The sequence below is a fragment of the Lactuca virosa genome, chromosome 8 (assembly GCF_052849685.1).
Source record: "Lactuca virosa cultivar CGN04683 chromosome 8, Lactuca_virosa_CGN04683_v6, whole genome shotgun sequence".
Lineage (NCBI taxonomy): Eukaryota > Viridiplantae > Streptophyta > Magnoliopsida > Asterales > Asteraceae > Lactuca > Lactuca virosa.
The window spans coordinates 295,216,872-295,230,636 of record NC_136433.1 but is presented as its reverse complement, the minus strand read 5'-3'; the positions used below and the strand labels follow the sequence as shown (position 1 = coordinate 295,230,636).

The 13,765-nt window shown below is 32.9% G+C and overlaps 1 protein-coding gene across 3 annotated transcripts; it reads left to right on the top strand.

Moving 5' to 3' along the window:
- Nucleotides 1-4,317: 4,317 nt before the first annotated feature.
- Nucleotides 4,318-13,758, top strand: LOC145132024 (uncharacterized). Of its 3 annotated transcripts, none has more exons than XM_079066666.1 (3): nt 4,318-4,680; nt 7,997-8,082; nt 9,251-12,879. In XM_079066666.1, the coding sequence occupies exon 3, from the start codon at nt 9,343-9,345 to the stop codon at nt 12,514-12,516; it is 3,174 nt and encodes a 1,057-aa protein (XP_078922792.1). In that variant the 5' UTR covers nt 4,318-4,680; nt 7,997-8,082; nt 9,251-9,342; the 3' UTR covers nt 12,517-12,879. The 3 variants fall into 3 exon arrangements, 2 of the variants coding, with proteins under 2 accessions (XP_078922792.1, XP_078922790.1); XR_013717839.1 differs by lacking the exon at nt 9,251-12,879 and adding an exon at nt 13,066-13,758 and having other exon boundaries at nt 4,323-4,680; XM_079066664.1 differs by lacking the exons at nt 4,318-4,680; nt 7,997-8,082 and having other exon boundaries at nt 8,093-12,880.
- The last annotated feature ends 7 nt before the right edge of the window (nt 13,759-13,765 follow it).

The following is a 13,765-nucleotide window of genomic DNA, read 5'->3' as shown; positions in this document are numbered from 1 at the left end:
CTCCCGAAGGGAAGTGGTCAATACTAGGTCAGCAAGAGATACACCTCTCGGAGAAAATGCAATGATTGTGGTCGGCTATGTTAGCATGTTAAAACGTTTTATGTTCCAGTTATTTGTTTATGTGTAAGATTCATAATGCATATCATTTGTGATGTAATTAAGTGTTGTGATTACTCATTAAATCGTAGACTTACAAGTGCTATTTATGTTTAGTTGTAGGTCATTCAGGTGCGAAAGGCAAGGAGCTGACTTGATTGGGAGTTCTGGACATTTTCAAAGGCATGGCATTTATTTATGTTATCTTTTGCGTTATGCATTTCAAAAGTAAGACTTAGCTTCCGCATTTTGATGATTTTTTTATACTTTGGGTTGTGTTTGACGTGGATTGAAACCGTTATTTTGGAAATGACGAGTTGATGTTCAAAATTTTATAAGTGTAATTTTGAATGTTACAGATGAACAATGAAAACTATTGACAATCGAGTATGATTATGCTTCTGGGAAACTCTTCATGGTGAAAACCTTGGTGGAGGGTGCCATCGATCCTTCTTGGAGTCATGAGCCATTTTTTGTTTTTGTTTTAGGGTAAAGAAGCGTCAATCAACATATGCTGACGGTCAATGCCACATACTTCTTATTTTCCCACTTAACTTCTTTTTACCGGTAATGATCATATGCTTACTTGAACGTGCCGGTTACCAGAATGTAACATTTGAACAAAAGATGTAGTTCGATGGTATTTTTGTACAAAGGTGTTACTTGAATGATATTTTTTTGCACATGCCAAACATTGATGATATCTTTTGAACAATTTGAAAACATAGTTGCATCATAAGTCATTTTCCCTGTATTGTATTTTTGTGAAAATAATGATTTAGATAAAATTATTATGTGTAATTTGTATAACCAAATCAAAGGTAGAAGATTAAAGAAAAGAGAAGAAATGAAAGTATTGAGGACAAAACGATATTGAAAGCAATAAGGCTAGAGGAAGTAGTTCGGTACCACCCGTGTGCAATACTTAGGCAAACAATTCCTTGTTATGGCATCAATGTCTTGGTATGACATCAAACTCGGTAAATCCTTGTCGAATTTTAGAGAAAATCGAAATTCAAAATTTGTTGTTATTTTTTTTTATCAATAATTCATAAAAGAAACTCAATAATCATTATATATATATATATATATATATATATATATATATATATATATATATATATATATATATAGAGAGAGAGAGAGAGAGAGAGAGAAGTTCTTTTAAGAACTAAAAAATTTGTGAGAACTTGCGAACTCATAATCAACTCATCATTTTTCAAAACCAAAACATCAATCTTCTCCAAATGGTGCGCCTAAACCATATCTAGGAAAAAAAAAAAAAAGATTTGACGATATTTTTTTGTATGACTACTGATGAGGACAATCACCAGTTCATAGTCCATATGGCTGCTAAATGTGCACATCCGCAGTCCATATGATTGTTGATTGTGCATACATACAAATTTTGAAAATAAATAAAAAAATTGTCAAATATTTTTTTAAGCTTAGATATGGCTTAGACGCACCATTTGGAGACGATTGGTGATTTAGGTGTTGAAAAATGATGAGTTGATTATGAGTTTGCAAGTTTCACAAATCTTTTGGTTCGTACAATAACTCAGCCATATATATATATATATATATATATATATATATATATATATATATATATATATATATATATATATATATATATACACACACACACACATACGGTTCACTTGAGATTAAAAAAAAGTAAAGATCTTGAGATTCAACCTCAGCCATATATTTCTCATTTTCCGCTCTAACGCTCCAGTGTACCGGCAGCAGCAGAGTATGCCTAATCATAAATGATTATATGACAAAGAGGTATAATCATATATGATTATACATGTTTATACGTATATTCCTAATCATAAAGGATTATACATACATGTTTGTTCACAGATTGATTAATCATATATGATTATGACAGTTGGTGGCAGAAAAGATGGTGGTGACAGAGGTGGTGGTGGTATAAGTGACGGAGGTGACAGTAATAGGGTCAGTTGGTGTCAGAGGTGGTGGTAGTGGTGGTGGCGGTTGTGGTGGTGGGGATGGTGACGGAGGATAAAAGAACAGACGACACTATATAATCATTTATTATTATAACAGACATGTCGTGTCGGTACGCCGGAGGGTTAGAGCGACAGATGTGAATCATGTGGTTGTGGTTGAATCTCAAGATCTCTATTTTATTTTTAATCTCAACGGAACCTAACATCTCTCTCTCTCTCTCTCTCTCTCTCTCTCTATATATATATATATATATATATATATATATATATATATATATATATATATGTTTAGGTTATTTGGTTTTTACTAACTATTGTATGTCAGAATGTACAGATCTGGATATATGATTTAAGTGTATGATATTACAATGGGATAGCATGTACCATATAATCACACAATATTTAGCAAAATGGTATTTTGGACAATTAACTACATTTATAAAAGGAAATTTTCGGAATTTTAGGAATAATTAATTCTCCTGATTTTAAAAATCTGAATTTTGTTAATTAATTCAATTTAATTCTAACGTAATTTGTAAATATAACCGATTTTTATTCGGTCAGAATATTTTTTGTTAGAATGATGTTCTTTCAGAGTTTTATTCTATTAGAATATTATTGAAGAATAACAAAATTCTTGAACCCGAGGTTGTAAAATAACAACATTCTAATATATTCTTATACATCCGAACTTAAATACAAATTCATACATATTCTTATAGACTAAAAGTCTTATACATTTTAATATAATTATACATATTCTAAAAGAATATCAACAAAAATGAATAAATTTCTTAAAAAATAACAACATTCTTAAATTGTGAGTATGATCAATCTTTATTCATTTTTCAAGTTATTCCTATTAGGTCATCAACGCATTCTTCCAGCCATTCCTATCACAAATACAACAAAAAACTAATAATGGTTAAAAACATGTTACTTGCAATTAACTATCATTTTATATATTCTAGTAGAATACATAGAATATGACAGAATACAAAAATACATTATGGTAGAATAAATAGATTTTATTATGACAGACTACATTCTGACAGAATACATAGAATACATTCAAAAGTATCGTATTCACTGCTAATATAATTTTTGATTCCAAATATACAATACCGAGGGACAATATAAATTGGAATTCAAAATCACTAATTGAACCAAAATAATACACAAACAAATTAATTATCTTTTTAACAATTACATAAAACATGTGTTGCTAGTAATTCTGACAGAATGCATACTACAAGGTTAAATTATTTAGATTCTCTTTTAAGTATTTCAACAAACACTTGTTAGGTATTATCATTAAACAAGCCAAATTTAAAACAATCAAGTATCAAGAACAAATGGAAAATCAAGAACAATCAATTATCAATAACAAATGGAAAATCAAGAACGAAATTACAAAATCAACTTGAATGATGGATATTTAGAATTAAAGAAGAATGAGAGCACAGTCGACAAGCTAACCTAATCATAGCATCTGGATGTGTTTTCTAAAGAAAAATGATCAGATTAAATACAAAACAGCAGTAAAGATGAAGTCTTTCGTGACAAAATTAGATAGCAATAGTTTGATATCCCTGGAACAGCAACATAAACAACAGCATGAATATCCAGAATCAAGCCCTAATTTTCGTTTCTCCTCTACAATGCTTGTTTTTGGGGTTGAAATTCTTTTTGTCATTTGGAGATTGATTCTATTTGACTTAACCGACGACATGGAAATGAATTAGGGTTTAATTGCTTACCTTGTTGATTGAAAGAGGTAGTTGCGTTGTGGTCGAAAGAACAAGTATCAGTGATGTAGGCGATGTATGGAGAAGAAGCAGGAGAATCGGATGTTATAAAAAGAGACGAGAGTTATAGGGTTTTTTCAATAGGTTTTGACTTTGACATCTCATATTTAAAGGAATAATAAAGATACTAATTATCTACCATAATTAAATATGCAGAGATTACTATAATACCCTTAAATGATTTATTTAATAATTTATTATTTCCTCAATTCTCATTGGTGCATACATGCACACAATAGTTGTTAGAAACATTTGAACATATATATATATATATATATATATATATATATATATATATATATATATATATATATATATATATTTTGTTGTATAATGAAAATAATAGTAGACTCTTTACTTTCATGTTTTAGAATTTAGTATTTTAGCAATTTTAGTCCTCAATAATTCATAAAAAAAACTCAACATGACAACCCATTCTTTTAAATGACAAAGTAAACATCTGTCATATCAGATAGACAAGTCGTAAGTTATGAAAGTTAAAGCGAAAGAAGGAGAAGCTGGGCAGTGAATAGCGGTGGTATAGCGGCGATACAGCATGATATTGCGGTGATAGCAGTTCGTATAGCGGTTTGCGGTGTAAAAAGTTTTCGCGGTCCCTATTACGCAATAAACCGCGATTTTACCGCTATTTTAATTCACGACCGAAAGAAGAAGAAGAGGAGACAGATAGAAGGAAATAGTGAATTGAAGATCACAGATGTCGATTTGTGTTTCCGACTTCTAATATTGAAGAGAAACCATTCTGGGTTGCGCGCGGAGCCGCATTAACCAAGGTAAGTTCATTTTATCTGTAAAATTTGCTTCCATTGTATTAAATTGATGGTTGTAAGCTGATTAGTTGTTGCAATGTAAGTTCAATCAAGTCATGACCTAACTTACAGAAAAGAAAAAGTTGAGGTGAGATTGTGTTTGGTGACCTAATTCTGTCAATTCTGGGAATTTGTCAGTTAAATCAGGGTAATAGTGGATAATGTCAATTATGAAATTGAGAATATTTTACATATCCTGAAACTATGGCATGATGTTAAATCAAGTAAGAAATCAACCAAATGAAAGCTGGAACAAGGATACAATCTAATAGGGAACAGGGGAAGTGGTGTGTAACATGGAGGTTTTGTTATTTGGATTACATCCTGGGCAAGTTTCAATGCATTTAATCTGCTCAACCCATCTGCTGTTCACTTTTATCCATGGTTTTAGGTTTACCTGTTAGACCTTTGATAGTATTTTGGAAATAAAATCTAACCCAATTCCATGTAAATAAGTCGAAATTGTCCTGGTTAATGAGGCTAATGCATTTCATAAGACGACATATTTTTATAAATATAAGATGATATTTATAATTTGAAACTACATAAAATATTTCTTATTAAGCTCGACACATCAACCTTGTTAAGTAAGATAATACAGAAAGAACTTATTTTCTTGTAGTTAGTTTGTAAATTTGTTAAACATCAAAAACAAGTTTATAATTTATAATCATCATTTTCAAAAAACTTACAAACTATCTTTGATATGTCGAAAATGTAAATTCTTGTTTGTCAAATACTGTGTTTCATCCAATTCATATTTTGTTGAGACTTGTGGTCAAATGCATATACTGCTGCCAAAGGCAAATAGACTTAGCCAAAAACCACTTATTTTGATCAAGAGAACAAGAAAAAAATAGCGAGAGGACCAAAAGAATACAAGTTTTTGGATAGAAATTATCCTTTGACTTCCAAGTCTTCACAATCTATATTCACAAACTTGAATGCTTTTGATCCCCGTATATTTTGGGATGTTTTTCATGTAAGCCAAATCCATGAAACAACCACCTCAAACTTTCATGCTGGTTTTCATGATATTATACATCATCACATTGGAAATCTTTCTAACTTAAAGGTTCAAACTATAAGCTGATGACATGGACTTTTGGCCATTTGTCACTTGAGTTTCTTGGATCTTAATGTGTGCCTTACATGTTTCCTTGGTTAAAAGATATTAAGTTTGCATAGATGTGGACTTTCCAATGCTAATGTTGGCTTCAATTCCTTCAAAGGTCCACTCAATACATTGCATTCCTAGTTTTCTTGGATCTTTCATGGTTTGATATCAGTTTGGCATAGAGTTATGAATAGTTGCTAACGATTTTTTCTTTACCAAGCTGCATTTGTAAAGTTGTTGGCTCAATAAGAAGTTTCTAACATCCAACACCTAGATCTTAGTAGAAATTGAATTGAAGGCGTATTTTTGTCTGTTTTAACAAACATGAGTTCCCTAAGAGTCCTTAACCACTTGGGTTGTGGTGACTTGGTAAGGCATGTGGAAGATATGGACTGGTGGATAACTCATTGACTCATGTTCAAATCCTGCCACTGCTCAGCCTCTGTGGCCATGGAGATTCATCTGCAATGACTCTAGGACCAAAAAACATATTGGCATTTTCCTAATATGCTTTAGAGAGGTTGAATATCCATGGGAATTACAGGTCCTGTATCTTTAAAAAGTTTAAGATTTTTGGATTTATTGAGAACCAATTGATGCGGCCCTTACGCCATTCCTTTGGGAGACTTTTTAAGCCTGACCTTTCAATTAATCAATTGAATGGTTCAATTCTAGAATCTCTAGGATGACTTGTTTCATTACAAGTCAATTTTGGTCTCCTCGAATTTGGTAAATGAGAGTATTCTAGTTTCAATTGTGCAACTTGCCAAACTCCACTCTCTAGATATCTCGAAGAATCTTTTAGGAGGCGGTTATTGAAGCCTATTTTGTGACTAATTGAATTTTTTTATACAAAATGAAAAAAATGAAGATTTAAAAAAACAAAAAATTATGGTATTCAGCTTAATATGAGCGTTTTCTTGTGGTGAATTTTAACGTGACTAATTTGAATGATAACAAGTATTTTCAAACATTAGTTGGTATAAATTGAATCAATTGATAACAATAAAACAGTTACATATCGTAATAATAAAATAATTACATTGTATAATAATAATAGATAGCTAAAGAGGGGGGTTGCTATAACTTGATCCAGAATATAATCCGAAGTCATTTCCATGCAATTGCTCCTCAACATCAGGTGCCATCAGACAACAAAACTTCAAATAAAGTCATTGCCACATGGAGCATTTTGTACTATCATCCATTATAATTTGAATATTTTGCTAAGCCTCGTTCATAACCCTTGATGACAAGAAAAATATATCTATATGTATGCATACATTTGCCAAAATTTATACATAAACTGCCGTTCCTGCAAATCAAGCATTTCATGGTCTGTAATTGCTATGAAATAAAATATTTCGAGACCTATCATTGCCTAATTCCTGCAAAATCAAACATTGCAAGGTCAAAAATTTTAACCATTAGAGTTAACTTGTAGATTCAATCATCGGACTTCATACGTTAATATTGATCTGTTACTAGAGTTAATAGTATGCAATCTTCTCCTTAGATCAATATATGTATTTAATCATCAAGTTTGGTGCCTCATTTAGTCGCACACAATGCTATACTGCATTGTAGGAGATTTTCTAGGATATTGTAAAACGGGGTTTCTGATTTATCATCTTACACAGGATGAATAAACAGACATTGATGATCACATGGCTAGTGTTTTCTTAAAGATCATGAGATTTATTTACCAGAAGTTTCAAGTTGTATAACAAACATTTTAAAAATAATGATACATTGTTCAACATTTTGTCTCAAGGTGATAAAGAGAGAAAAAGGTCATCTAGCTGGCTATGCTTTATACAATAATCTAGCATACACTTGCATTTACATATTTGATGATCGAAAGAAGTAACTTAAATAAGCTGTGTGATTGTCTTTTCTTTTTCTTTTTGCTTGTTTGGATAATTTTAATGCGGATGTTTATGTGATGAAATCATTTCCAAGGCATATCATCATTTGACTAGAGATGTATAGACTATAGAGGATTATGAAGTCCATTTTCATACTTGTAAGAAATAACTCATGTAACAATTTGTATAATAAAATTCATTATTTTAGCACACACAATGTTTTTATCATTTTAGAAAAGCATTACCTTTAAGTTATACTCGATAAGCAACAAGTATAATTTGTTTATTGTATCAGGTGTATACATTGTAAAAAGCTAGCTCGCGAATATGAAAGACTTGGTGCAAGCTACAAGAAGGCAAAATCTATTTTAATTGGAAAAGGTAATTCTATTTCTATGTATAAGTTGCATTATGTATTTATGTTTTAGATCTGCTATTATTAGCAGGCCTTGAAAATTTCTTCATTTTGTTAAATACTTACTTGACTGTTGGTAGTACACAAAGTTTAGCTATATGAGATTCTCAATTTGTAGAGTTCATAATTAGATTTATGTTGGTTCAACCCATGAAACATCAAAAATTATATTCAGGTGGAAAACATGTTTTGCTTGAACCTTTCAATTTAAGAAACCCACAGTTTAAAAAATATTAAGAAAAACAAATAAACAAACTGAATGTTGAATGTAATTTAGGGACACCAAGGTTTCATATTGTTGAAGTTGTAAGCTAGACTTAGAAATAAAGTTAAATTGACATTAGTGTTGAAGGTGGTTATTTGTGACAACTCCTCCTCATGTAATCCTTTTTCTTCAATGCTTTCTCCAACAAATGTTAAATAATAATTATAAAACAAATACGTCAACTTTGGAGGCTAGTTTGTTGACTTCAAAGTCTCCCATGAAACTAAATAGACTTATTGCAATGTGAACACATTGACTAGTACTCTTGACTATTTTTATTTCCACTTCAATATATTAGAATTATAATATAATTTTTTGAATAATGTTATTTAAGAGATTGTAAGCATTGGATTATCTTTTTGTTAGGCTTTGACGCATCAACCTTGTTAAGCCGAATAATAAAAAGAAACTTATTTTCTTGTAGTTCGTTTCGTAAATCATTAAACATCAAAATTAAGTTTATAAGTTATCCCTATTATTTACAATAAGATAGAAAAACTTATAAACTATATTTAATTTTTCCGAAAATGTAAATTCCTGTCTGTCAAATAGTATGTTTATTCAATTCGTATTTTGCTAAAGACTAGTGGCCAAGTAAAGCCAAAAACCATTTATTGTAAAGGCCAAGAGGAAAAGAAAATAGCACATTAACTAAAGAGTAGCAACATAATTGTCTGTTGACTTTCAAGTCTAATGGCTTTATAACTGAACTTGTTATTTTATCATAACAACACATCAATTTTTCATAAGAATCAATCAATCTTTTCACTTGAAGCTTTTCTAAATTAAACTGAGTTGGGGGCTGATAATGGGGAATCAGAGGGGTTTGGGGCTCCATCTCATTTTTATAATTATTTTTTTGGTTGAAGCCACATATACTTGTTTGGGTGTTGGAAATACCACTGAGCAAGAGAGACTTGCTCTTCTCAAGTTCAAACACAGCGTTGAAGATTCTTCTGGAATGTTGTCATCATGGGTTGGAAATGACTGTTGCATGTGGGAAGGAATCCAGTGTGACAGCGTCACTGGAGTGGTTGAAATGCTTCATCTCAGAGGAGACTCCGAATTTCTTGATTTTCAAAACGAAAAATTAGTTCATGAAGTCTACTTTAGTGATTATGGTACCTCCTACCGAGTTCGTGATGGCTGCTACTTAGTTGGTAATGAGGTGAGCTCTTCATTGGCAGAGTTGAGGCATCTCAAGTACTTGGACTTAAGTGGGAATTATTTTCAAGGAAGCCGGATCCCCGAGTTCATTGGATCCTTGAAGCAGTTGATCTACCTCAATCTCTCTTATGCTTATTTTGAAGGTATTATTCCTCCTCAGATTGGAAATCTTTCTAATTTAAAGGTTCTTGATCTCAGATGGAATGAGCTGTTGGCATATGATATGGCATGGACTTCTGGCCTTTCATCACTCGAGCATCTCGACTTGAGTTTTGTAGATCTTGGCAGAGCACAAAACAGGGACATGGTGCTATACATAATTCCTTCATTAAAAGTGTTAAGTTTGTCGGGATGTGGACTCTCCAATGCTGATCTTGCTCCTTTTCTTAATTCTAGTAGAATACTTCCTAACATCAAGCACCTGGATCTTAGCTTCAATTATTACCAAGGTCCACTCCCTGGATTTTTCCAAAACATGACCTCCCTCACATTTCTTGATCTTTCAACCTTTAATCTAAGTTTTGCAGGGAGTTTTACAAACTTGCTAAACATGATTCCTTCTGTATCAGAGTTGCATTTATCAAATTGCAGGCTCAATAACTGGCATCTATCCCCCCATCATCTGAATTTCAGTACCCTTTCTAACATCCAACGCCTGGATCTTAGCGAAAATTCAATTGAAGGCATATTTCCATCTGCTTTAACAAACATGAGTTCCTTAAGAGTCCTTGACCTTTCAGAAAACCGGCTAAATTCATCGGTTCCTTTTATGCCTAACCTTCTAGAGCTTGATCTTTCTGAAAACTCGTTTCAGCAGATCGAGCATGTTGGAATCTGGAGACAATGTCACTTAAAAGAATTCAGTGTGTCATTCAATTATTTCGATGTAGAAATGCTTGACTCAACAACAAACATATCAGAATGCTCCCAATATGACTTGGAGAGGTTGGATTTACATGGGACTTTGAATGGTACAATCCCAGAACCACTTGGAAGGCTGGCCAATCTAAGAGGCTTAGATCTTTCGGCCAGCAGATTGATAGGTCCGATTCCTGAATCTCTTGGAAGATTAAGATTTTTAAAAGTATTAGACCTATCTAATAACCAGTTAACCGGTCCCCTTCCGACATTCCTTGGGAATCTTACCAAACTTGACCTTTCTTTTAATCAATTGAATGGTTCGATTCCAGAATCCTTTGGAAAATTGGCAGCTTTAACATATTTGTATCTAGAATTCAATCTCATCACAGGCCCCATCCCAGCATCTCTAGGTAGACTTGTTTCATTACAAGCAGTTTCCTTGTATTCAAATTTGTTAAATGGGACTATTCCACTCTCCATTGGGCAACTTGCCAAACTCCGTTCCCTAGATATCTCTAACAATTCTTTAGAAGGAGTAGTTTTTGAAGCCCATTTTGCTAACCTTTCCATGTTGAAGCACTTGGATACCTCTTCTAACACTAAGTTGACATTCAATGTTTCACGTGAGTGGATACCTCCATTCCAACTGGTAATTCTTCGACTCAGTTCTTGCAATATCATAAATGGATTTCCACAGTGGCTTCGAAATCAAAGAAAACTTGGGATGTTAGTGTTGTCAAATACTACGATTTCTGGAACTCTGCCCACGTGGTTTCAGAAGATGCCAATCATTTCTTTCTTAGATCTCTCTCACAACAAGCTCGCCGGATCTTTGACAAACCTTCCGGATGGAGGAAACCATCATGTGTCTGGATATGAATTTTACAATGCATTATTTTTGGAAAATAACATTTTCAATGAGTCAATTCCAAGGTCATTGTGCAGAATGACATATTTGGAATATCTTGATATTTCACGAAATAGGTTAACAGGGAACATTCCCAAGTGTCTTGAGAATCTGCAACACTTGCTTACCATGAGATTGAGCTCAAATCGGTTGTCCGGTGTCATTCCAAGCTCTGTAGCTCTCAATTTTTCATCATTGCTTCGGTTAAAATTGAATGACAATAACTTTATTGGCGAACTTCCTCGAGAATTTGCGAATTTACAAAAGTTAACAGTTTTAGATTTGGGCGAGAATAAGTTATCTGGAAATATACCCGAATGGGTGGGAGAAAAACTTATATCTCTAATGGTATTTAGATTACACAAAAATAACTTCACAGGAAGAATTCCCCTCTCTTTGTGTAAAATATCATATCTTCAAATTTTGGATATTTCATACAACAACTTAACAGGAACCATTCCCCATTGTCTAGGGGAGTTGAATGCCATGGTTAGAAGTAGCCCAATACATTCGAATAATGCCACTCTTGATGCTGATGAAAATGTGATTCAGGGAATGAAAGGTTTTGATCTTGAATACACAACAACATGGGATATAGTTTTTAATATGGACCTTTCAAGCAATAAACTTTCCGGAGAAATACCGGTTGAGCTAACTGTACTTTCTATGTTGGTGGGTCTCAACTTGTCTAATAATCATCTCAGTGGGAGTATTCCAGACAGCATTGGAAACATGACTTCATTATTTTCTCTCGATTTATCTAAAAACGAGTTGATTGGGATGATACCTCCAAGCATGGCAGCTTTGAATTTTTTGAGTCATTTGAATTTGTCACAAAACAATTTGTCAGGAAGAATTCCAACCGGAAATCAGTTGCAGACTCTTATTGATCCATCAATATATGTTGGGAACAAAGATCTATGTGGACCTCCATTGATAAAGAATTGCTCAAATCATGAAGAATCGACAACAACAATCAAGAAGAGATACGGAGCAGGTGATGAGTCGCCAAAGGTGTGGTTTTACGTGGACATAACGAGTGGTTTTGTGACAGGGTTTTGGGTTGTTATTGGAGTTCTGTTGTTCAAGAAGGAGTGGAGATGGAAGCTTTTCAGGTTTGCTGAGGAAACCATGGACAAGATATACATAGCAGTGGTGGTACGAGTTGCCAAGATGAAGAGAGGAATAGGAGCTGCATAGATCCTCTGGAATGTAATTAATTATTGAATATATATTATCAGTGATTATTATAATATTTAATATTGCTATTATGCTTATATATAGTAATTCTATTTGGATTTTATGTTGGTATGACATTTGTAATATGTGTGTTGTTTAAAGGTGCCAATTTCAAAGTTATTGTTGGATTGGGTGTTTATATAAGATAAAGTTGTTAGATTCGACTATATTTGTAAGACATTTATAATATGCTATCGTGCTCTCTCGCTCTCAACCTTCTGATGTCGCTCTCACCTCTGACCTGCTGCTGCATCCATAGCTTTTCATTTACATCACTTCATGTATGAATCAAGAATCACATAATCAACACATTATCTATGTCTTACTTTATAAATTCTATAGTTTTTTGGGTGAGAGGTTTTAATCTTGGATGAATATATACAAGATCAAATTGTTAGATTAAATTAGTATTAGGTCTTGACCAATTTTTTGGTTCTTTTCTTGTGAATGATAGTTTCTTGCACATTCTTTTTTTTACTCCATGTGATTTGATTTAAGGGATTTTGCAAGATTGATAGGAACAGGTGAGGAATTTGCGCATGAAGGATTCCTACAAGGGAACAGTGAGCTTTTGTTGAATATTAAGAGGAATAAGTTGAATGAGTCTCAACAGGAAACGAGCAGCTTCTTGGGTAATGAAGAAGTGAGCAATTAATTCAAACGAAGCCATAATAGAATTACGCAATGAGAGGAGGGAAATGATGTAAGAAGTTATATAGCATAAACATCATGAGGCACATCAATATATATAAAATCGAAAGGTGAAAAACTCTAAGCAGGCTGCACAAAAGCAAATGGTTAGGGTTTTTGGTTCAAGTGTTTCAAAACCTGACATTTCGTGTCTTCTATACAAAAAAATGAATAGCAGCAACCATTTGAAAGTTTATTAATCCTCAGTCCCACAAAACATATGTTCTTTTAGTTTGCGACTCAGCTACAAACCTTGAGTTTTGATACAGTGCCCAAAGATTGTGTCTTGAAAGGAATGTAAACAATTCAGTTTTGACATTCGTTTGATACTTAAATAGCTCTATAAGTATGCATATGCCAAAAGAGTTTTATTTTGCTTGAAGCTTGGCTGTTGGAGCAATTGTTTCATGGAACTGAATTTCTCCACTTCTTGCTTTATTTCTTATCTCACATTATTGTACGAGTCTTTCTTTTGTTTTTGTATATCCATTTTGTACCTGTATGATTCTAAAAATTATGG